The sequence below is a fragment of the Lycorma delicatula genome, chromosome 1 (genome assembly GCF_047948215.1).
Source record: "Lycorma delicatula isolate Av1 chromosome 1, ASM4794821v1, whole genome shotgun sequence".
In the NCBI taxonomy this organism is placed as follows: Eukaryota; Metazoa; Arthropoda; class Insecta; order Hemiptera; family Fulgoridae; genus Lycorma; species Lycorma delicatula.
In genome coordinates, this window is record NC_134455.1 from 374,416,963 (window position 1) to 374,444,466 (window position 27,504).

General features: G+C 31.5%; 1 protein-coding gene across 1 annotated transcript in view; it reads left to right on the forward strand.

The window, feature by feature from the left end:
* The window catches only part of LOC142318446 (uncharacterized), a 262,286-nt gene that overhangs the window by 158,312 nt on the left and 76,470 nt on the right, over window positions 1–27,504 (forward strand). The window contains exon 2 of the mRNA XM_075355031.1: window positions 23,411–23,497. Coding sequence (XP_075211146.1) covers window positions 23,441–23,497 — 57 coding nt within the window. The 5' untranslated portion in view covers window positions 23,411–23,440. The remainder of the gene's footprint in view (window positions 1–23,410; window positions 23,498–27,504) is intronic.

Here is a 27,504-nt window from a genome sequence, read left to right on the forward strand (position 1 = left end):
TCATTCTTGAACAATATTTTGCTACGAAATCGTACGCGAGAGTAAAAGTATCATTTCAAATTAAATTTGTTGGTGTTCCTCCGCCAGAAAAAATGTCAATTTCTAGGCTAGCAAACCGACTTCGAGATACAGGTGATGTTTGCGACAGAAAACGTAGCGGTCGACCAACTCGCTTGACAGATGACGTTTTACAGAATGTGAAAACAAGATTGCTCAATTCTCCACGGAAAAGTTTACGAAAACTTTCCACGCAAGTCGGTTTGTCATATTTGAGTGTTCAGAAAGCCGCTAAAAAATTGAAATTGTTCCGTATCGCGTACGATTAGTCCAAGAGCTTCAGCCTCCAGATTTAAACAAGCTATTGCAATATTGCCGTCGGTTTAGGTATCTCGTAAACGATAACGGAATCGAATTTTTAAGCACAGTATTCTTTAGCGATGAAGCTTGGATCCATCTCGATGGTTATATGAACAGTCAAAACTGTCGAATTTGGACGGTTGAAAATACAAACGCTTTACAAGACAAATCTTTGCATCCTGAAAAAATTGCTGTGTGGTGTGCGATATCTCGTCATCGTATACTCGGACCCATATTCTTCGAACAGACAGTAAATGGTGAAGTATACAGGAATATTGTGCGCTAATTTGTGTCCCTCCTGGAACCTCAAGAACGGTATTGCTGGTTTCAGCAAGACGGCGCTACATACCGCACGTCTCGAGAAACCGTGAATTTTCTTTAAGAGTTCTTTGATGATTGAATAATAAGCAAGGGCTTATGGCCTCCAAGGTCCCCAGACCTCACATCTCCTGACTACTTTTTGTGGGGCTATATTAAGTCCGAGGCCTTCAAAAACAATCCTCACACTATTGGTGAACTTAATGTCAATATTAAATACTTAATAATGAATATTTCCAATGCGACTCTTAAAAAGGTTTCTGCTAATATGCTGAAAAGAGTCCGTGCGTGTATAACCGCAAGGGGTGGGCATTTTGAGCATATTCTTTAAAAATTATGTAAGTAGTAGCTTTTTATTAAATCTATTTTGTAAGCAACAAATACATTTTTTTATTGGACTTAAATTTTCCTTTCTTAAATTACATTTAAAATTGGGTAACAGGACTAAAAAATCACTCTGTATAAGACAACTGGTAACACACTGCATACAAATGAAGCGAGTTAAAATTAGGGTTAAAGGTTAGTAATAGAACTTTCATCATCAGATATACAATTCTAGATTTCAGTAATTTATTTTATTTATTCGTTTTTTGGCTAAGCTGAACAGATCATCCTTAACTTCAGTTCACTCAAATAGGCTTACTATTAACATTTTTGAATTTATTTTACGTAATATGTACCTAGTTACGAAACATTATTTGACTTAACAAAACAAAGTATACGTAAAACATATCATTTACACAATGTTAAATAAATTCTAAAATTTTGAATCTGTTCCTGTGTAATAAAAATGTTCACCTGCATCGAGTGTATATACATATTAATAATTAATTTATAGGGTGGAATGCGATTCGACTATTAAGTTACTTTTTTATTTATTTTTTTGAACTGAATTTTATTAATTTGACAGCAACTTCTTTTCATTAAATTTCTGAAAAGAAAGGTTTTTTAACAAGCGTTTTAAAATTTAATTGTTAATGAAGCCTGAAATAGCTCCTTAAAAAATTGTCTGATACCCGGTAAAAACTTAAGTGTCTAATACACCCGGTTGTGGGCTCTATATCAATAGAATATATAGGGCACCATACATTTATATTTAAAAATAGTATATTAAAACAGGTTGACGAGACACTATAACCTTATTTCTTTATATTTGAGAATAGATTTAAAATATTTTATGTTTTCTTAGTGGGAGTTTATTCGCGCGTTAATTAACAAAAAATCACAGTATTATAAGAGAAAAGGTTAAATTTATTTGTAAATAGTTATCTATAATTTCACTTGATTTCGCTTTAAATAAATCTACAACCTTAATTTCAAATGATATATATGTAAAGATTTCTGACGGGTTTTAATGTATATACCGCTTAGTTCTATGTTTTATGAATAAGGAAAGGAGAAATGATTTTAGTGGAATTCTTTTGGATGAGAAGTGTGTCAGTGGTCATGACAAAGCAGCTTGGGTCGTGACCTAAGGTCAGAAAACCACGGGTAAGTATCTGTAGCTTGTACAGTTACTTCTCATCCGGACTGCTGGACAGCGAATGATTTTTCTCTCCCGTTTCTTTACCACCTGAAGTCTCTTTTACCATTAATATAAGTTAACTCTTTTCATAATTAGTACTTTACAATTAAACTGCTCCTATATTCTCATGAATCTCTCGTCTATCCGGTTTAAGTTTTATAAAATTCTGTAAAGTAAATGTATATTTCCTGATTTCTTTTTTAAGATCAATACTTTCATGTATAACGTTATAAAATTTTTATGCCGGCAAGGAAATCATTCGATGTGAATAAACAAATTGTAATTATAATAATTTTAAATTATTTACAAGATCATTATTTCTACAATAATTTCTAGCGGACGATGTAGGTCGTTGAACAAAATTTAGCCTAATTTTGACTTTTGTTTCGTTTTCAGTTACACCGAAACAAATGGTATTTGCTCAACTTTTATATTTTGTTTTACTTTGTATATTTTACAGACAGACTTAGTACCTTCAAGCGAACATTACATATATCCTATGTAATATTCCATTCTAGTGTCAAGATGAGTCGTTTTCTATAATCTCCTTATTAAGAAGGTAGAATTTTACCTACTATGATCACAAGAATTTCTGTCACATCAAGAATTGGAGTACAGAGTTCAATATTTTCTATTACTTGAGGATATAAAAAAATAGTTTTTCCTTATTATCCTATATATTTAATTGTAGAATAGAGTTTCGGAAAATTCCATTCTACAATTAAAAAACTTTTTTCTCTATAGATACATCAATTAATGTATGAGAAAGCAAGAAGGAAGATTTTCATAGAATTGTTACAATTATTTATTTATTTGTTAATGTTTTGGTATTGTACACAACAAACTAGAATACTTTAAAAGTAAAATTAGGACTTCAAATAAAAAATTCAGTGTACACGAGTAACATCGACTATAATTATAATGATTACAACTTTAGACTTATAATCAACTCTTCCTGGAGTACCTGTACCTCTAAGCTTTCCTTCCTCTTGTAGGCAAAAGACACAAAATATTGACTCCAACTCGCCAAGGACAGCATGCCGGTGAACGTGTAGCATGTTTACTTCCGTAATCAATCGAGTTTCATATATATATATTATATTCATTTTCTCAATTTCATCAATTTTAGGCCTCAGATTAATAGTAGAAAAAAGATTAAAGAAAAACAAACCAACATACTTTGCATTTATAGACCTAGAAAAGGCATTCGATAACATAGACTGGAATAAAATGATCAGCAATCTAAAAAAAATATGGTTCAAATAAGAGATAGAACAATTGCTAACATTTACAGGAACCAAACAGCAACAGTAATAATTGAAGAACATAAGAAAGAAGCCGTAAGAAGAAAGGGAGTCCGATAAGGATGTTCCCTAACCCCGTTATTTTTTAATCTTTACATGGAACTAGCAGTTAATGATGTTAAAGAACAATTTAGATGCGGAGTAACAGTACTAGGTGAAAAGTTAAAGATGCTACGATTTGCTGATGATGACGCCAGTCTAAAAGGATACAGTTTTGGCTTTCGCACAATTCGATACAATTTTGGGTACATAAATTAAAATCTAATAATGTGTTAAACAAAGATGGTACACCAATATATAATAGGTAATATATAATAAGTCGATAGATGGGTGGAATATATTGAAGAGTTATACGGAGGAAATGAATTAGAAAATGGTGTTATAGAGGAAGAAGAGGAAGTTGAGGAAAATGAAATGGGAGAAATAATACTGAGATCTGAATTTAAGAGAGCATTAAAAGATTTAAATGGCCGAAAGGCTCCTGGAATAGACGGAACACCTGTAGAATTACTGCGCAGTGCAGGTAAGGAAGCGATTGATAGATTATACAAACTGGTGTGTAATATTTATGAAAAATGGGAATTTCCGTCAGACTTATAGTCATGATATAGTATGTTATAGTAATGATACCAAAGAAATCAGGGGCAGATAAATGTGAAGAATACAGAACAATTAGTTTAACTAGTCATGCATCAAAAATCTTAACTAGAATTCTATACAGAAGAATTTAGAGGAGAGTGGAGGAAGTGTTAGGAGAAGACCAATTTGGTTTCAGGAAAAGTATAGGGACAAGAGAAGCAATTTTAGGTTTCAGATTAATAGTAGAAGGAAGATTAAAGAAAAACAAACCGACATACTTGGCGTTTATAGACCTAGAAAAGGCATTCGATAACGTAGACTGGAATAAAATGTTCAGCATTTAAAAAACTTAGGGTTCAAATACAGAGGTAGAAGAACAATTGCTAACATGTACAGGAACCAAACAGCAACAGTAACAATTGAAGAACATAAGAAAGAAGCCGTAATAAGAAAGGGAGTCCGACAAGACGTTCCCTATCTCCGTTACTTTTTAATCTTTACATGGAACTAGCAGTTAATGATGTTAAAGGGCAATTTAGATTCGGAGTAACAGTACAAGGTGAAAAGATAAAGATGCTACGATTTGCTGATGATATAGTAATTCTAGTCGAGAGTAAAAAGGATTTAGAAGAAACAATGAACGGCATAGATGAAGTCCTACGCAAGAACTATCGCATGAAAATAAACAAGAACAAAACGAAAGTAATTAAATGTAGTAGAAATAACGAAGATGGACCACTGAATGTGAAAATAGGAGGAGAAAAGATTATGGAGGTAGAAGAATTTTGTTATTTGGGAAGTAGAATTACTAAAAATGGACTGAGCAGGAGCGATACAAAATGCCGAATAGCACTGATAAAACGAGCCTTCAGTCAGAAATATAATTTGTTTACATCAAAAATTAATTTAAACGTCAGGAAAAGATTTTTGAAAGTATATTTTTGGAGCTTAGCTTTATATGGAAATGAAACTCGGACGATCGGAGTATTTGAGAAGAAAAGATTAAAAGCTTTAGAAATGTGGTGCTATAGAAGAATGTTAAAAATCAAATCGGTGGATAAAGTGATAAATGAAGAGGTGTTGCGGTAAATAGATGAAGAAAGAAGCATTTGGAAAAATATAGATAAAAGAAGAGACAGACTTATAGGCGACATATTAAGGCATTCTGGAATAGTCGCTTCCATATTGGAGTGACAGGTAGAAGGAAAACATTGTGTAGGCACGCCACGTTTGGAATATGTAAAACAAATTGTTAGAGATGTAGGATGTGGAGGGTATACGAAATTAAACGACTAGCATTAGATAGGGAATCTTGGAGAGCTGCATCAAACCAGTCAAATGACTGAAGGCAAAAAAATAAAAAAATTCATTTTCTCAAACATCGTTACCGCTGATTATTAATAAATTATTAAATATAATTAAAAAATACAAATCCACCTTACCAGCAAATAATTTTGAACTTCTCAAGTCTTTCGATTCTTAGACCATCGTCAGGAGATTAAAATATCATATAAAATAAAGTTAAAAAATTAAAATATTAAGCATTCATGACCGATTGCTGGTTATCAGCATACATTAGTATACTGATAACTAGTCAGTCATTACTGCTTAATATTTTAATTTTTTAACTTTATTTTATATATTTTAATCTCCTGATGTTGGTCTAAGGACCGAAAGACTTGAGAAGTTCAAAATTAATTGCTGGTAAGGTGGATTTGTTCTTTTTAATAATTCTTAATAATATATTATATTATCGTTATTTATAATACAATATATTACGATTGTATTTTACCATAAATTAACCGTTACAATTTTATTAAAGACAAGACAGAACACGATTTCACTTCATAGCTACTCAAAATTTTAAAATTATATAAAAATAAGACTGAAAAGACATGAAATGAGAGAAAATAAATAACGATCAAATAAACATTAAAAAACATCACAGGTGGTTTTAGCACCATTTAGCCTAATTTTGGCTTTTATTTCGTTTTCAGTTACACCGAAACAAACGGTTTTGGCTCAACTTTTATATTTTGTTTTACTTTTTTTGTATATTTTACACAGACATTTTTCAAGCGAACATTACATATAGCCTATGTAATATTCCATAGTAGTGTCAAAATGAGTTTTTGATTTTTTGGGGATTTATTTCTTATTTTTTTACGGTTGACAAGTTGTCTTATTTTTTATTGTTTAAGAACTTGAATTATTAATTTTTTTTTTGTTTATCGTTACTTGTTTTTAATGCGACGATCGCAATTAACAATACTGTTAGTGGTGTTGATAGATATCTCCGAAAGGCCCAAAAAAAACAATTTCCATATGATTTAAAAGCGTTTCGTTTGGTCTTTTCGATTCTCATCAGAGGGTTCGCTTACGTAGTGTTGTATTTTGTTATAACTCTTAGTCGCGTTATTTACTAGTTAATTTAATTTAATTAATTCTAATTTTATTAAAGACAAAGAAAAAATTCTAGAATTTGTATATAATGTTTGTCAATGCGGTCAAAAATAAATTTTACAATTGTTATCGATATAAAAATTAAAGAACTGTAAATTCGTTTATTTTCTACTCGCTACCGTTATTATCACATAAAAAGTAGTCGTTCCAATAATCACGATAGATTAAGACATTTTACGAAATGGACCCGTGAAGTCCTCTTAAAATTGTACCACACGAGGAATTAAACTATGATGAAACTAAAAAAAAAAAAACTTTCTGAACGCATTTTTACGAAAATTTCCACGTATTATCTTTTTTAAACTTCTTCGAGTATTAGATTCGACTAAATTAAAATCGATTTAAAAAATTTAATGACTTAGATAAATATGCAATTTCAGAAAAACTTTACAGAATGAACTTAAGAAAGATGGTTGTGCCGTTTAGCAGTCTTGTTTAACGGGTTTGCCTTTGTCTTGAGAAGTGACATAGCTTAGAGTAGCAAGCTGCCTTCCTGGAAGAGGACCTCCATCTTGTCTCATTAGTCTTCAGCTTAGGTTAGGTTAGCTTAGGGGAAGAATCTTTCATTTGTGAAATTTTTCATGACCGTTTCCGAAGAAATATAACCATTATCTTGTCCGCTAGTACTACTACTAACTGCTTCTACTAGTCGATCCGCGATTCTAATCGCCACGCTAACACATGGCAACTTCAACGTTTTCATGTTAAATAAAACACATTATACTATAATCAGAATTAAGGAATGCAGTTATTTTCCGTTTACATCGGCACAATATTAGCTTCCTTCGTTACACGTTTTGCTTATTCAGCGATTTCAAAAAGCACCGTTCTTTTAACGATTGTATATCGGTGTTACTTTTTCATTCAACCCTTAAACTTTTAATTATTTATAAACTTCTATTTTAAATTTTTACACCGATCAATATATCTGATTGTAAATGTTTAATTTAAATAATTAATACAGATTATTCATATTGAAACTTTTTAGATTATTCCTTAAACGTAATTATACTACTGATTTATCTTATATTATTAAATACCGTATTTTATATAACTGCCAAAATTTTTCATCCAATAAAAAGGGGAAAAGTGTGCAAAATAAGAGATCCAAAACATTTAATTTCAAAAATTAGATTGCAAAATTTTTAATTATCACTTATAAACTTATTAATTAAAATGAATAACACTACAAGAAGAATTTATTATATTTCTATCAAACGGTATGTTAAATTGCTACTATTAATTAGAAATTTAAACTCTCTATGATGAATTAAGTTGACTACAAAGAACATGAAATAAAGGGGTTAAGCGTTGTAAATGTAATTTTTCGTAATAGAGCATGCAGTATTCTACTCGCTTCGATAGAAATGAACCAAAAAGTTACGTAAAAAAAGGTTTTAATTTAACAATAAGAAATAAGCTATGTGTATTATATAAAGCTAAATACCGCTTATTCACTCATTCACCACAGTATTTTCCAAATTCTTGGTTATTTTAATTTTTCTGAGTGATCCTTATAGATCCTATGCATCTGCAAATAAATTGCAGATGCCTGATGCAACCTTCAAATATAAAAATACGAGCAAAGACTAAAAGATACCAATCCTAAAACAAAGAGAAAAAAACAAGAAAGCAGAATGTGCTTTTTATTAGTCTCAACTGCTACCTTTCAGCCAGAATTTGTAATGCCATAAACCCCCTTTAAAAGGCAATTAGTCTCTGAAAATAATATGTATAAATTTACAAACTTGTAATTATTTAGTTGAATGTTAAATTTGGCAACAGTTGTTATTCACTTTTGCGGAGAGGTTTTATTTCGGTCCCAAGCAACCAGTAGTAAGTAATTTTAAAATATCGAACATTTTTTTAATTATGAAGAATAAAAATAGAAGTGAAATTTTGAGAAAAGAAGCCGCTTTCAGAACAGCAAATAAAATTTACAAGATAAATAATAAAACAAATTAATATAACACGTACAGACAGATAAACATGTGCAACCTACGTCTATATAGAAGTAAATAGCTTATATGATCGTACTATGTACAATTATATAATTCTAAGCATCCGATTTCTTAAACACCCGGGCAGAATTTTCAGATGTGAATCTTTTACCGAGGATTAAATGTATTCGAATCCTTAAAATAAAATATCCACACTTTTAAGTTATTAAGTCATTTGAATGCTAAAATCAGACTTAAAACACATTTTAATTACCTCAGAAAATATCTAAGAAATAAATAAACCACTATTTTTGTTGATTAATGATTTAAAAAGAGCTCTAGTCCGAGAACAATGTAAACGCTTTCGTAAAATATTTTATGGCGTATATTAAAACAATTGTCTTGCACTCTTTTCTGAAGTAAAGAGTGTGTAATTTAAGATGTTAGGAATGGAAGGTCCCTTCAGCTATTACTTATAATTTTGATTTGAAAGATTAAATATTTATTATTTATCAAAAATCAACATCGAAGTGAGAGTAACACGATAGTTGTGTCAAGTATATTTATTACTTAAAAAAGTACAAAAATAAAAAGCAGCATTTAAGTCTAACAATAATGTAAAAAAAAAACCCAGTATTTAAATGCATTAGTGATTTAAATAATACATTTGAATAAAAAAACATAATTATAATTTAGGAATTTATAAAACAAAATGTTGTATTTGCAAATATATGTAGATATGTATATGTAGATCCAGTTATTTAATTAATGAAAAGGATTAGCGAGAGAAAATAATAAACTAATGAAATTAAAAACTCTATTAGTACAGTATAATACAGTTTTAATAATCCTAATCTTCTGTACAGTCTACTGCTCAAATACATAAAGTAGGCCTAAATCAAATAATTTTACTTACATAACCTTTTTAAAGAGTAAATTACTTTTTTAAATTTTAATAAAATCGTTTTAGTTTTCAGTTTTATTTATACTAAGTATGAAGCACAAGTCAAAAACTATATGATTTAAAAAGAATATTTTAATGCAAAATATATGTTAAGATTCTACTACGTCTCAAAAAAAATTCTAAACTAATCTTATATTATATAATCGTTTTAATAACTACACAACGTCTTAATATTAAAAATACTATGATTGCTTTTATATTTTACTTTTATTTTTATAGTTTTTAAATAAAAATGTTACATATTTATATTTCCTACAAATATATTAACCGTAATTTTCTGCATTTATTATTATTATTATTTTGCCAATAATAATAAATTATACATTTATTATTTCCAACATTTATTCATATTATGCCAAAGAAATATTATTAGAAAAAAATTATCTATTTTTTTTTTTCCAGAAGGAAGTGGTAAATAAAGTAATAGGCGTAAATAGCTTTAATTTTTTTTTATTAAAAAAGAAAAATCATAAAAAAAAAATTTTTAATTCATTTTCGTAATAAAAAATTAGAGGTTGTAGTTTCGGGGATTAATATATTTTTATGTACTAAATAATTTACAAAACTTTTAATTATTTGGGCAGGTTTTTGTACAAAATGATTTTTAAAAAATTTTTGTATTTAATGATTTATTTTATTTTATTTGTTTTTTAATCTATATTTATTGACAGATTTGGTTCTATTCAGAACATGAATATTAGTTACGTGAAAATAAATATTTTGGCAAAAACTATACCCGCTAAGTGGGGCCGGTGTCGAGATATTTACGAAACAAACAAACAAATATACAAACAGACTTTTTTATTCTATATATATATATATATATATATATATATATATATATATATATATATATATATATATATAAGGCATGTGTGTGTGTGTTAGCTAAAGATAAAAAAACTAATGAACCGATTTACGCGCGAAAAAGGGGTAAATGGAAAACGGGGAAAAGGTGGAAAAAGAAAAGGGGAAAACGGGAAAGGGTAAAAAGGAAACTGGGAGAAGGGTGAAAGAGAGAAGTTGGAAAGGGAAAAAGAAAAGGAGAATAAGTGAAAGGTAAAATTTGTGAAGTTCAGTTTTTTATCAAATTTTCAATTGTGTTCATTTAAACATACACAATCTCTCTCACTCTCTCTCTCTCTCTCTCTCTCTCTCTCTCTCTATATATATATATATATATATATAGATTAGATATTATTGCTATATATATAGATTAGATATTATTGCTATATATATAGGAATAGCGAAGCATTGCCGGGTCTGCTAGTTTAATAATTAAAAAAGAGAAATTCTTCAAGTTAATCTTTAATCTATATGAAGGCAATTTTCTCTTCTTTTGTTTTCAACAGCAGTTGTTTCTGTAATATATAATACTTTTATTTTAGACACTGAACAGTTATTATTAAATACAACCAGCTTGGTATACAACGATTGTTTCAGGAAGTTTCTGCTACACATTATAGGATTATTCCACATATCAACATAATGGAAAAATTTCATATAAACATAGGCGTGATACTCTCTTTTTTTAGTTACGACTAGTGAAAGATTTCTTTCAGATTGTTGCACTAAAGGACAAATAATGCTGTACCAAAACTCTATAGATAAAAACTTACATGTAAAAATTGAAAAAAAAAATGGGTCCAAGAATTTTACTATTACTTTAGTTGTTTCTTAGAAAATTGTTCTAAAATCAAAAAAAATGGAGTCGAAAAGGACGCTGCTTTAGGCTTGGCGTAAATCTTCTCCGATAAATTACCGATAACCAAATAAAACTTCCTGATGAAATTTAATTTGAAAAGAATTTACGTAATTAATCTCAATAAAAGCTGATTAATAATTCTAAAAATTCATTTTTATTGAAAACCAATCCAAAAAAAAAATGTTTTAAATATTTTCATCACAAAAGTAAAAAATTCTTTATACTATCTTGTATTTAATTTTATTATTTGACTTTTATTCTACTGTTTAGTGAATAGAAGCGCTGATCTACATAATATTATTAATCTATGTTTAATTTAAAACAGGGAAAACGGGAAAGGGTAAAAAGGAAAATGGGAGAGGGCGAAAGGGAAAAGGGGAAGGAGAATAAGTGAAAGGTAAAATTTGTGAAGTTCAGTTTTTTTATCAAATTTTCAATTGTGTTAATTTAAGCTCTCTCTCTCCCACTCTGTCTCTCTCTCTCACTCTCTCACTCTCTCTCTCTCTCTCTCTATATATATATATAGCAATAGCGAAGCATTGCCGGGTCTGCTAGTTTAACGAATAAAACCTTGATTATTATGGCTATTTTTTTTTTTTTTTTACTCATGAATCTTTTGCGTAATTTGAGATGTTAAATATTTGATGTTCATTAAAGAATGTATTCATAAAGTTATAATAGTATAAAATAAACAATGATGAGTAAAATCAGACTTTACTTTAGTAAAACTAATATCCAGCTGAATAATAGACGTTTTTGTAATTCTACTTAAACATTTTCTTCAAACCGATAGCAAATCTTCTGTACAGATTTGGTTTAATATTTTTTTAAAAGAAGAAAAAAATTAATTTAAGCGGGGAGTGTGAAAATTAAACATTAAAGTAGTATACAAAATGTACACATAATACCAGTCTGTTAAGTGATGAAGAAAAAGATGAACTGAGATTTTTTTAACCGTTCTGCATTTATTTTTGTTTTACTTATCGCAGGCGGATTCAATTGTATTAGCAAACAAGATTGTTTGAATAAATACAATTTTCAATAAAATTAAACACGGTTAGTTGGGCTTATTCAACGCATTAACCGATGAAAAATAAACAAGATCCGTAAAATACCCAAAAATGTTTAATTAACAATCATCTTTAATAATACTTTTACGATAGGTTTTAACATATTCGGTAATCTATATATATATAAAAATGAATGTTTGTCTGTCTGTATGTCTCTTATGCCTTCCTAAACCGTTCATCCGATAGAGATGAAACTTTGGTGAATTGTTATGCGCATGCCTGCAAAGATTTCTGAATTAGTTTGAACCCGCTAGGTGGCGCTGTGGTCGAGATATTTCGAAAAATTGTATTTATAGTCTGATTTTTCGATAGAATATATATTAGTTACGTGAAAAGAAAAATTTCTCCAAAAACTATACCCGCTAAATGGCGCCGATGTCGAGATATTTACGAAACAAATATACAAACATACTTTCCTCTTTTATATATATATAAGACAATGATCGTATATGTATCCACTATAAACTAAAGAATTACTAGACCGATTAACGCACGGTGAAAGGGAAGGGGGAACGGGAAAAGGAGGAGAGAAGGAAAAATTGAAAGGTTAATTTTGTGAAATTCCGATAAGTTCAATTTTTAATGTTTTATCAAACTTTCAATTGTGTTCATTTAATCTATTCATTTAAACACAAATATCTAACAAGTATAGATATACTCAAATCTAGAAATAGCGAAGCATTGACGGGTCTGATAGTTTATTATAAAATACAGCTTCAAACTTATTATGACGGTTAGCTGCAATATTACCTACTCTACGACCGAATAAAATATCTCTCTCAATTAATCAGTTGAATTTGTATTAAAAAAGAAACGAGTAACTGTTTTCTTCGAACGAGTTTTATAACTTCATTGTTTTCATTTAAAATTTTTAATATCAGATGCCGGCTAAAAATAAATCACAATAAAAACGAAATCATAATTGTGTTTAGAATAAATCTCGCCTTCCTGACTCCCGATTCTTTATACTTATTCGCACAATAAATTCGAATTATCTACATAAAAAAATTATTCTTCGTAACAATCGTTCTGTTAATAATAATAATAATAAAAAATGATTCGTTAACTCTAAATAAACTCGTTTTAAATAGAAGAATAAGTTTTATTTCATATGTTGAATATTTCAGACCGTAAATCGGTACAAGGATTATCTTTAATAAATAGTATCTAAGATTTATTAATTATTACTATATTCAAGAAACGTATAATGAAGAGTGTAAGAATCGATTTAAAGGCTTTTGAGGAGTCATTATGACTAACTCAACGGTACATACAATGGATCGGCTTCCTTTTAGCTTTTAGCAGTACTCTGTTACTAATTAAATTACCCGTTATTTCTTTTGTGAACTTCCCTTAAATTAGTCCAAAAATTCGGGTCAGTGGTTTTGAAATCCCTTTCACCATTCTCATTAATTATATCAAACGGTATTCATTTGTATATATTACACCAATAATGAAATGAATTTTAAACAATTTCTAATGAAATAATAGTATTGTAAAATAAAGTAAATATATAATAATAAAGACGTAACATTATTTAAATTCTTTAGAGGAATAAAACTCAAATTATTATTATTGTTATAAATATGTTTACATAAACATATTTAGCCCCCCAAGCTATTTAAAACTCATTGGAAAGTTTGTTTAACTTGGTACAACAATAAATTTATGTCTTTTGAACTATCTTCGTATATTTTTCACACTTCATTTACTTATCTGATACTTTACTCTTAATTTTTCATTGTTTATAATAATTATATTTTAATAATAAATACAGATACAGATATGTTAATATTATTTTGATAAAACTAATCACTGAATTTGCCTTAATTTAAAAAAAAAAAATAATAAAATCTACTTCCATGTATTATGTACTACTACAATATGATTAATACCGTAATACTGTACTGTTATCGAGGGGCTAAGCTAGCGCCCCTCTGACATGTATGACAACTTGACAAAGAGGGGGTGCCCTACCTCTATAATCTCTAAAATAGCGTTTTTCGACACCTTCCGTGCATTCAAATTCATTTTATTAAATAAATAAGATTGATTTTGGCTATTGAATTGTGTTTAAGAATCCTGAATAAATATTTAATTTTATACACAAAACAGTTTTTCGATTAGCATTCTTCTTTTTTTATTGCAGCGCATCAAAGTTCCACAGTAATATTCAGACTTCAGAACTGGTCCGACCGAGGTCCTGATCGGTTAAGAACGACTCAACCAATTTGCATCAAATTTTAACATGTATATATCTAAATTTCAATGAAACTTATGTAATAGATTGGAGATTTTTGAGCTTAAAAATTTTATAAATAGGCATATATATAAAACATACCCCGTCAAGTATTTTTCAAGATTTATTTAATATTTATATTGGAGATTATTCACGCATACAACCACGCTTTTTCAAAACAAAAATTAGTCTCCAAATTTATTTTCAAAGTAAGTGATCGTTCTTTGTTTTTACAAAAGAGATTATTTATGAGCAAGTATGACTTAATGGTCCGCACTACTTTGTGGATTAAACTTTCATTCGATAATTTGCCTGGAACGTAAAGTTTAGTTTTCATTTCAATATAAGACATTATTAATTCTACATGAAAATCTATGTACAATTCCATCTTCAACTCTATGCAAAAAATGAAATCAAAACACATTCTGTCAAGCTTAAATTTTCATTCGATCATTTTTCTACTACATGAAATTTCTTTCATATTTTCATATAAGACATTTGTTTCTACATACAACTCTCTGTTTATTGGTTAACTGGCCTTTCTCCCGCCACCACCCCATTCGGTCGCCGTAGAGCATAGACCAAATGTCAGTGCCAAGATACGACTACTGTGCCTCTAAAACAGTTTAGCGACCTCGTTACCTAAAAGCTCCTAGTGAGCTACCTATCAGCGTGAGCGGATTAAGCAGGGTGCTATTCACCACCCGCTTATGTGTCCCAACCGCTCACTTGTCAAACTAAATCTAGATCGGGGAGGCATACCCCTTGTTACTAATTACTAAAAGTCATTAACGTTAATAAAATAAAAGATAGCAATTTAGGCTGTCACGCCTCGGTCGCTGTATGCCAGCTATTTAAAGCGCTTGGAGCTTGGCCAGCCATTATCTCAGAAAAAACTTCCCACAGCGGCGCTATAGAAATCAGTATAACCCAGATTAATTAAAAAACTCTAGCGATGACGGTTGAATTTCGCAACCTCATCGAGGAACTCCCACACGGTCCGACAATGCGGCTCTCGCCACACTGACTCGCCGTTTATGAGCGGCCAGTTTTCCCCCTGACCTCTAAGTTCCAGGGTGGCCCGGTCTCTGGCCCCCCCAAGAGCAGGGCAGTCGAACATCATATGCTTGTTCGACTGGACCTCCACGCAGACACACAACTCATCAGCCGCTAGGCGAAACCGAAACAGATATTGCTTCAAATCCACATGGTTGGTGAGCACTTGGGCACCCGCTGCCCTAAAAAATGAATTCGAGGCATACCATCCCCCCAGATCCTGTATAAACGTATACAAGGATCTTCCCTTAGTTGTGGTGTGCCATTCAAGCTGCCATGCCTCCATCGCGAGGCTCCATAGCCTCTTCCGCAGGCGGGAAATGGGCAACTGAACGAAATTTAGATCCGGTGCATTGTGTTCGCCGTTCCGCTCAGGTTCTAGCCCGGCTCGAAACCGCATCTCAAATGCCTCGGCTTCCCGACCTCTTCGCAACTTCCACATGGCTGCCCGAACTAAACTCTATGTTTAAATATATTTACTCTGAGCGAATGTTTTTTGCAAACCATTTATGTACGAGATCATAACGAAAGAGATGTGATGAAGAAATTATATCGCAACTTATTTTTAAATAATATTCTTAATAGTGTTTCGTATCTTACTGAATTCATCCTGTAGAATTTGTTGTAGTATAAAAACAACATGTCTCGTATTAAAATGGTAACGTAAGATTAAAAATTAAGGGTGACACAATATCTCCCTGTGTCACAGCTGTATAAATCATGAAACATTCCGTTAGCTCAACTCCATTTTTCACTTTGTTTTCGATAACGTAAAGGCACATACTGACATCTTGACCACTTACCAGGAATTCCCAGAACAATCAGTATTCCAATAATTTTATTTCTTCGCAAGCTGTCATATATGTCTTCCTAAAATCTATGAAAAATAGATGAATCTCCTTTTCATATTCAATCCTTTTCTCAAGTAGTTGCTTGACGATGAAAAACTAATCGATTGTTGATCTATTTCTTTGAATGAAACCCAGTTTGGTCCTCTCTTACCAACGACGAAGCGTAAGGCTTGAATCTGTTCGTTAGCACAAAGGAAAAAATTTCGTACGCAGTGCACAGGATAGGTGTGCCTCTATAGTTATCGCATTCCATCGCATTGGAATTGGAATTTTTAAAACCTCTCTCCAATCCTCTAAAATCTCTTTCTTCCTCTATATTTTCCCATCTAACTCCTACAACCGTTCTCTCAACCACACTCCGTTCATTTTCAGAAGTTCACCCCGAATATCATCGACACCGGCAGACTTGCTCTTTTTTAAATAGTCAATAGCTTTATCCACTTCCACCAAACTAGGAATCTCTATTTCTCACATTTCTTCAATATTCAACCGCCGGTTTCCCAACATCTTCATCATGAATATAATTCAATAGATCCGAGAAATATTCTGCCCTACTAGCTTTTATCTTGTCCTTGTCAATTAAAACAACACTACTCCACTGTTCTGGTGATATTTTTTCTATTTTTCCGTACACTCCTGTAGAAATTTCTGAAGCCATTATTACTGCTATCATTTGCTATACTCTCTAATTCACCCCTCAATAACTTTCGTTTCTTCTCCGGCAGATCCTTTTAACATTCCTACAGATAACACTTATACGCCTCTGCAGATCTAGACTGAAGCCATTGGATTCTCGTACCACATTTACTCACTATAACAGCGGTACATTCCTCATCAAACCACCTCGGTCCAGTCCCAAAAGACTGCCTTGGCCGCCTTAACTATAACCGCCCTAACATACTTCCACCTCCCATCAACACAAAACTCCACGTCATCTTATGAGACTTCATCATGTCCTTCCAAACTGAATCCTGGAATCCCTTTTGCTTTTTTTGCTAGATTATATTCTTCTACTTTTCTCTCACTTTTGTGCTTTCAGGTTTATTTAATGCAATACGCTCTCTAATCTTAATCCGTACCACTGTACCACATAGTTGTCTAAATATACACCTGCACCTCGTTTCGTTTTAATATCCATTATCATCACTTGACGTCTTCTATTTATAACACGATTTATTTGATTTCTTGTGTGGAAGTCATCCCAATCCCGTTGGGGAAGACACCCGTCTAGTGACGTTCCGGTCGCTGCACGCCCTCCCGTTCCTTGCCCTGTTGGGATTTAACGGCAAGGAGTGAAATCCACATCATCTTATAAATATCCTCCCGCCGGAGGTTTGTACTCTTCACCCCAAGGTCCTTCGAAATTGCAAATTCAGTCAGCCGTAACCCATTCTCATTGGTGCAGATTTCGCCCACCAATTGTTACTTTGTTATCTCTGCAACAGTCTTCCTTTCCAACTTTTGCGTTAAATCTCCGTTAAAAAATTTTAGTATTATTATGAAGAAACCATGTCATATAAACTATTTAACTGATGAAAAAGATGCTCGTTCTTCTCTTCCCGCTTGACTTCTTATGGTGCATGTTAGGTAATCAAATCTTTGTCATTGAATTTACCCTTCATTGTGATATGCGCCAATCTTTCACTATGACATTTTAAACATTTTATAGAACTGACCAGCGAATCCCTAACCACAAAACTCATACCAAACTCACGTTTCTGACTTCCTTCACACAAGTGCGTGAAAGAATTCCTTGCACATGTATTCTTCTTTGAGGATCCCTCTCCAATCCATCCCGTCTCTTGAACCACGACTGTATTCAAGTCATACTTCCTAACTTCCATAAAAAAAAAATCATAAATTCCTGGTTTGTACACTGATTTAGTGTTCAAATTTTCATAATATTCCTGAATTTTTCATTTTTACTTGCCGAATGAAAGTCCCTATCCTATCTGAGACTTAAAAGTCACTTTCGTAACAATTCCAGTTTTCTGAGCATGAATTGTTGGCACCCAACCCCCAACGTGGAGGACCAAGTTATCTTATATATGAGTTTTCTTCCCTTAGTCTTTGAACAGCCAACTTCTAAACTGCAAGGCAGCAATGCTAATTTTTAGTCCACCCCTGGTATTTTATTACCCCGGTATCTATCATATCTGATGAGCATTCCCCTATCCGCCACCTTTGGAGGCAACCGATGGGGGAACAGCAACCTCACACGGGATCGATAACAAAGGGAAAATACAGAAGTTGAAACCTAATGTAATGCAGATCAAATAAATTACAGATTGAGAAAATCCCCAAACAGGGAAGTAAGAGGGGTTATGAAGTAAATATTGCAGATATGGAAAAGTAATTACGGAACCTCCGTAAGAACAGAGGGCTCCAAAAGAGAATGCGAAAATTTTAGCCGCTCCAAAATTTTCAGCGGTGGGAGCGTCAAGTCTAACTTGGATGCAATATTCCCCGCTCAAACTCGGCCGGTATTATCCTATATCAGCCGCAAAAATCTTCTGCACAACATCAATTGTGTCGGAGATGGATGTTCAAACCGAAGAAGATTCCATCTCCGATACCTCAGACACCCTGAAATCAGAGGTGGAGGCTGTCATAAGCGTGGAAAAACGGCGCAGGAAAAGTTGGGCGATAAATGTCATGTAGTAATTTTTTTCTAGCTATTAACGAATAATTTTAAGAACTTTTTTATAATAATTGCTGTTCCTTTTCACCCGTTACGATAGTTTTGACTACATTTCTTTCAAAAACGATTACATGTTTTTTTACTGGCAAGGGACTTGTACACCCATGTCATCTCGTGTTGTTTTGGAGATTTTATTGTTTCTATGATAAGTCTATTTTCTGGATAATTTGACTGAAAAGATTAGTCCTCTGACTTGGTCAGTAACTTTGAGAAAGGTGGAAAAATTTTAGTTTGGGAGAAGGACTAATGACCAGAGTAACCAATATCTCCCCCCACCAAAAAAATAAATTAAAAAAAATAACGCTATTCAGAAAAATATCTATAGTTAAGTTTTTTCTTTTATTTTCAAATTAAATTCTGATTATTCGTTTTTTTAGGTATCTGCCTATGCTAGTACAAGCACTTGATAATCAAAAGTGACGGAAAAAATGTAACATTTTTCTTTGTCTCAAAACTGTTGAATTTGGTAATATACAGTTTAATTTCTTTAGAAAGAAATTAAATATCAGAAATTAAACGTTATATGGGTGCGCTTTTTATAATCATTCATATAATTAATTTTTTTTTTCAAATTACTTATTAAATGATCGTTTTAAGATTGATTTTTTAAGCCTTTTTGCAAAAAAATTAAATTTGAGGGATTAGAGCTTGTTCGAAAGGTATTAGTTTAAATACTTTAATCTTTCTTGAGTTAAACCAATTTAATTATTAATAATAGAATGTAGTTCTTGTTTTTGGTGAAATTATAATTTTCAAGTTACAATAAGGGTTTTAGAATGTTCACAATTTTAATTCGGCTTGATGGATGCAGTGAGTATTGCATGACAGAAAATTAGTTGATTTTTTATAATTATGTTTCCATATATCTGTCATTAAGTGGGATTTGTTATACCGCTGTTTATGAGTTATCGATGCACTAAATATGTTTGTTGTGATGTAATAGTTTTCCTTTGATCCCAAGAAGTCGTGTCTTTTACATGTAAGAATCCTAGAAGGTTTATGAAAGATTTTACTAAGTCTATAAAAACTTTTTTTAAATCTGCAGAAAAATATTCCAAATATTATCACTATTAATTAAAAACCTTTTAATTATTAAATACTTTTTCTAAGGTTCAGTGTAAGGTTAAAAATTTGTTTTAGTTATTTCAAAATGAACTTGCAGATTGCATGTATTACAGTTTTATATGTATAGATAAATGTTATTAAATGAAAACCGAAAAAACTAATGCAACTTTTGCTGACTACGTTTGTTCTGTATATATACAACGATAATTTATTTATTTTTTTTATAACAACGGTATATGCCAATTCACAAAAGATAAAACATAACAACACAATCCAACAATAATACTAATAGGAAAAACAAATGCACAAAAAAACAAGGATCAGATATAGTCAATAAATCAGAAAAAGAAATAAATTCACAAAGAGAACAGGCCATAGAAACACATTTGCAAAAAGATTGCAGATTCCAGGAGGGGAAGATTTGTGGCAGTTTCAAGGTAATAAGTTGCATTAAGGATAGTTGGATCATAATTCTTAGAAAATTCTATGACAATAATTATATTTTGAAATACAACTTTAAGAGGCCTATGTTTATTGGCTGAGAACCTACCAATGCAGAAACACCTGAAGGTAGCATCTAAATCAGAGATTCAGAAGGACCTGACCAGTAAGGAGATTAGATTGTTGTCATGATCAATTCTAGTAGCAAGCAAAGCAATTCTAGTAGCATTTGCTGTTGCAATCAGACAAGTTGTAAATAATAATGTTACAGGAACGGTGCTAACAATCAGATACCTCTTCAACAATGGACTCAACAGTAGCAGTATCATCCTTACATCTTTTTAAGACCTTCATCTCGTCCTCAATAGAACTAATATGCTCTTCCAATCCGTTAATTCAAGGTTCAAGATAAGATAACTTGTTATTTACAGTGACTAACTCATTTTTTATTGTAGCTACATCAGAAGCCAGTTCATTAAGTTTGGATAACGCAAGTGACATTTGTGAGGAGATATCTTCAAATTCATTATATTACTGAAAGGGTATAAATTGAATTCAATGAAGTCAGTTCTGTTACAGAACCATTTAATCTTGCCATTAGCTGAAAACCTGTGATAATCACCATCAGAAATGCCCATGTATGCCTGAGTAAAATCATCTTTCACATTTACTCACGCACTAAGCCCCTTATCAGTGTGCAAAACCTTCTTCATGTATACAATACAAAATAAAGGTAATAGAGCCATATCAACCATGAAGTAAAGCATGCGAATTGTTCGTATACTTTTTAATTATTATTATACAGATGTACTTACAGGAATGCAGTTCCAAGTGGATTATAGAAATTAGAGTTTGAGTTTGTGAGTTAGGCAATAATTTAAAAATATTAAATTCACATTGACAGCACACTGAATATGTGCTGTCAATGTGAATTTAACCTATATTCAGAAACCACTAGCCTGTATATTACTTGCCAATAAATATTATGTTACGTAAATTGAATCGTATAAAATTCAAAAAGCACCTTCAAAAAACAAAAAAATAACAGCACTTAAAACAAACACACTACACTATAAACAAAAAAAGAAACAATATTACATAGAGAGTAAGAATATAAACAAACATTAGGTAACAATGTGCAAGCACATCTTCCAATGTGCTTAAATATTCATTTGGAGAATGAGTACTGCAGCTAGATTTTTATATAACATAGATTGAGTCCCTTACATAAATTTACATATTAACTGCGTGTGAAGGATGTACTTCCTCCACATAAATATGTGGAGGATAATTCTATTTAGTCCTAATAAACTTACACTACTGCTTCACTATAAAAATACCATTACTATTTGACAGCATTTATTGGCTCAGTATTTAGAGTTTCATCAGGTGTTCAAAGCCTACAATATCTAGGCTTCAACACCTGATGGAGTTCTCCTCTTTATTTTAAAGGTCTAAGGTTTTCCGGTAGCACTAATATGTGACAATAAAAAACTTATAACACTGGTTCACAATGATTTTGTTACATGGTCGGTATTTGCTGAACCATATGTATTTTTTCCTAATATGAAGTCAGAATTTCCCTAACGACCTCAGACCTTATGTAATTGCCCTTTCTATTTTGTACACACAATATTCCTTCCAACTTTGTTTGTGAACATGCAAGTAAATGTGCAAGAATAATGCATGTACAATATATTTATTTTATTTAATGTTGAAATTAAGTTGCTAAATAAACTATAATCTATTTGAATTAATAAATTAGCCTTGAAAAATAAGTATTATTATTATTATTTACACAATAATTGAAATGATTACAAATGACACACATATGATTCATGTTATATCTTTTACTAAATCTATTTATGTCACCCACTAGTCACACATTGTGCGATATATATGAGTTTTGTTTCGGTGACTTAGTGCTGGATGTAACACTGCAAACAATAAACAACGTATCTTTGTTTTGTTCTTGTTTATTTTCATAATAGTAATTTTCATCGTAGTTCTTGAGTAGGACTTCATCCACTCCGCTCATTTTTCTTCTAAGCTTTTTTAATCTTAGCTGTAATTACTATCATCAGCAAATCGTACAATCTTTATCTTTTCACCTTGTACTGTTACTCCGAATCTAAATTGTTCTTTAACATCATTAACTGCTAGATCCATGTAAAGATTAAAAAGTAATCGAGATAGGGAACATTGTCAGACTCCCTTTCTTATTACGGCTTCTTTCTTATGTTCTTCAATTGTTACTGTTGCTGTTTGGTTCCTGTACATGTTAGCAATTGTTCTTCTATCTCTGTATTTGAACCCTAATTTTTTTAAAATGCTGAACATTTTATTCCAGTCTACGTTATCCAATGCCTTTTCTAGGTCTATAAACGCCACCAAGTATGTTGGTTTGTTAAATAATGGGGTTAAATTAGTGGATAGGTCAGTAAGGGTTACTTTCTATCATTACTATTGACGCAATTTAATATCACTCTTTGGTATCAGGAAGGGCATCTGATAACAAATCCTCATAAAATTCTTCCCGCCTTAAATCAGAAAATCCTAGAAAAATTTGAAAGTTAAACGTTTTGACCTATCATAAAACTTTTATTACGATCTATTCTTGACGATTCTTTTTGATTTTCTGTAGTTACAATTAAGTGGAAATTCTGGATAGATGATCATTAGAAAATATTTGCGTGAAAAAATAAATATCCCCACAAACAAAAAAGTAATTTTTATTCAATTGTTTTTTGTATAATTTATATAAATAAGTATTATCTACATTAATATAATTATTATTTTTTTAGTTTTTACAATGTTTTTATTTTCCGATAGGAGGCTGTGCTGGAGTTGGTGAGAGAAGTCATGGCACTAGGCCACGTGGCCCTCCGCCCAACCCTCGGATGTCTACTATTGTTTGCCGTAAGTAATGCACAGTAATTAACTTTTATTAAAAAAAAAAATAAAAATAAAATTTGTTTGTTTCTTAAAAAATGTTAGTACCATTACTTTAGAAGGTGCTTTTCAACGTCCGTGCGACTGGTATTTGATTATCTTCACTCAAATAACAGTCTTAAATGTATTTGTACAAGATACTTATTTATTTCTTTTGGATTTAATATAAACATTATGAAAGCCATAGAAGTAGTAAATATAACGGTCAACGATCAAACATTTTATTAATAATTAATAAGAATAGTAAATGCTTATGTTTGTGGTTACATAAAAAAAAGCGGTAAATTATTTGAATTCACATTGTAATTGATGCGACTATATACAGAGTATATCACGAAGTTCTCCCGGGTTCCCTATAACCTATTCTACGCGTGAAATTAATGAAAAATATTCTTATAAACATGTTATAAAATGCTTCGTTTGTGAGTTACGGCTAGTGAAAGATTTCGCTCGGATTTCAGCTACCCTGGTGAAATGAGGTCGTACTGAAATTTTTAGAACGTTAATTAAGGAGCAGAATTAGTGATTTATTATGGTTTTTGACCTAAAAAATTGAATAAATAGCTCTAAGAACCGTATCTGCAGTTGTTTTTAAGAAATCTGGGATGAAAATTAATAAATTTGGGTAAAAATCCTGTTTTTTAATTTGACGTACAATAACTTTGTTAAATGGGTAACAATTACAGAAAACTTGTAAAGAATTTAATTCTGATCAAAATGGTCTAAGATAAGTTAAATAAGACAAAGAAAAATTAGAAAAATTCGAATTTTATTTAGAAGCAGTACACTAGACCAAAGTGCATTGTAGGTATCAGTTTATAATAAATGTTCAAAAATGACCCGTCATTTTCAACACATTTCTTGGCACGGTTCTGTACTGCTTCTTTTTGCTCTTTTTAGTTCTTCAGAGCTGTCTTTAATTTTCTCAGCCGCATTCATAAAGCGGATAATTAATTCCTCACAAGAATGTATTTTTAATTTGTATACAGTATCTTTCATCCATCACTAGACGCAAAAATTTAAAGGTGTTAGATCAGGCGATCTTGGTCGCCAGAAATGTGAACCTCCACGACCGTTCCATTTCTCAGGGAAATGTCGATTTAAGTGAGTGGAAACGACCCAAGAGAAATAGGGAGGTGCGCCATCGTTCTGGAAGTATACTTTGCATCTCAACGCTAGGGAAACATCTTCAAGCAGCTGCGGCAATTCTTAAAGAAAGTGGAAGTAGATCTCAACATTTAAGCGGCCAGGTAATATGAACGGTCCAAATAGCTGATTATGAAGAAGACCGCTCTATACATTGTCGCTAAATCGGTGTTGAAAATTGCCTTCTTTCATGAGGATTTACTTCTGCTCGTTATGCTCATTGCGTACGTTGTTGACGCCATTTCGAATGAAATTTGCTTCGTCGCTAAACAAAACAAACTTGTAGAGTTGTCGATTTGTATTCCACCAATTGCAGAACTCTAAGCAAACCGGATCGTCTCCTGAGTGTAGATGTTAAACTGACTATTTATGACAAGGATAAAAATTGTTTTGTTTAATTGTCCTCCAAACCGTCGAATGCGAGACTCCGATCGACTTAGAAGAAATCGAATACTTAAGCCTGGTTTGCGCTGAACTGCAATGAACTGCTGATTCGCCGAGCTGAATTATGCATTGAACAGAATGGCGACCACAAGGAGCAACTGCTATGAAGAACTGTTTGCAGCTTCATCAAGGAACTTAGAAAAAAACAAAATGTACGTGATTTTAAGTATTTTTTAAATTTATTTTTTATTCATTTCTTTCTATTATTGATAATTTTTCTATCTTTTTTCATTAACATTGTTCAAACATTGATGAAACTTTTTCTGTTCAAAATCGTATCACTTTTCAGATCTAGTTTGTGTGTTTTGCTTCTAATTAAAGTACAAGTTCTCCAATTTATGTTTAATTTTAAAAGATGTTATTTACATCAGTTTTTTTCAAAATTAAATTCTCTACAAAGTTTTCTTTGTAGTTTTTCTTTGTTTTAAAGTAAAGATTTCTTTGGAAATCTTTATTTTCTTACTGGTAAATTAACAAAAGTTATTTTATTCCAAACCTAAAAAAGTGTATTTTCCGATAAAAGCTTTTCGTGTTTTACCCTGTTATTCATAAACCTTATTGAGGTGGAAGTCTGGGACCACTCTTATTCATTTCCTTAGTTTAAAAACCATAAGGACGGTACGTCCTTATGGTACAAATAAATATAAATTTGTTGGTATAAATTGGTAAATTTTTTGGTATAAATTTGGTACAAATTTATGCCCTCGATTTGAAGCCCAAGAATTTTAGAACGGTTTAATTTTACAGAGGGAGCTGAAAGCTGGGCTAAATATTTCGGGCTATATATTTTTATATATATATATATATATATATATATATATATATATATGTGTATGTATTGCTTTAAATTTAACCTTTTTTTTGTTCTTATATTCTTTCTTACAAAACATTAGAGAAGACAAAATCTCTCACTTTCGTTCTTTGTTAATCCCATAAACTTGATATACTAATAGAAAAGTCAGCGTTTTTGAAAAAAGAAAAAATGTGGAATATGATTGCTAATAAGGCCCTACATAAACTTCAAAATGATCATTTATATTTTCAAAAAAATAAAAATTGATAAAAAAAAATCCTGAAAAAGTTAACAAAGAACGTGTAAAAATTACAGCTGCAATTAAATTTAATGGCTTTACTCCCCAAGAATCTAAGAGAATGTATCCATTTAACCTACTTACAAAATAGGATATGTATGATGGCGTCATACCTAAGAAAATACCGGCTAGTTTACTTTATAAGATGGAAAATAAATGTTTTAAACAAATTCTTAGCTATGTGTGATTACATTAAAACTTTAGGAAAATGAACAGTGAAGTCTAACTGAATATTTTTATTCATAAAAATGAGGTAATATATAAGAATGCGTCTCTATTTCTAATTAATTTATACAAATAATTATTTCATTTGTATTCAGATAAAACCTGAAAATAACAATTTAAAGTTGCAAAATTGTCTGCACATCCAGAAAATATAGAAAAGTGTATAAAACTGAACGACAAAATTTAGGCGGGTTCTAGGATGACTGATATAAACAATTAGATACAAAATAAGTAGTACAAAAACCCTTGCGCTTATACACGCACGGACTCTTTTCAGCATATTAGAAACCTTTTTAAGAGTTGCACTTGAAATATTCTTGATTTAGTCTGTAATATTGACTTTAAGTTCATCAATAGTGTGAGGATTGTTCTTGAAAGCCTCGAACTTAATATAGCCCCACAAAAAGTAGTCAGAAGATGTGAGGTCTGGGGACCTTGGAGGCCATAAGCCCTTGCTTATTATTCGATCATCAAAGAACTCTTGCAGAAAATTCACGGTTTCTCGAGACGTGTAGCGCCGTCTTGCTGAAACCAGCAATACCGTTCTTGAGGTTCAAGGAGGGGCACAAATTGGCGCACAATATTCCTGTATACTTCACCATTCACTGTCTGTTCGAAGAATACTGGTCCGACTATACGATGACGAGATATTGCACATCACACACCATTTTTTCAGGATGCAAAGATTTGTCTTGTAAAGTGTTAGAATTTTCAACCGCCCAAATTCGACAGTTTTGACTGTTCATATAACCATCGAGATGGATCTAAGCTTCATCGCTAAACAACACTGTGCTTAAAAATTCGATTCCGTTATCGTTTACGAGAGACCTAAACTAACGGGAATATTGCAACCGCTTGTTTAAATCTGTAGGCCTAAGCTCTTAAACTAATCGTACGCGATACGGATACAATTACAATTTTTTAGCCGCTTTCTGAACACTCGAATATGACAAACCGACTTGCGTGGAAAGTTTTCGTAAACTTTTCCGTGAAGAATTGAGCGATCTTGTTTTAACATTCTCTAAAACGTCATCTGTCAAGCGAGTCGGTCGACCACTACGTTTTCTG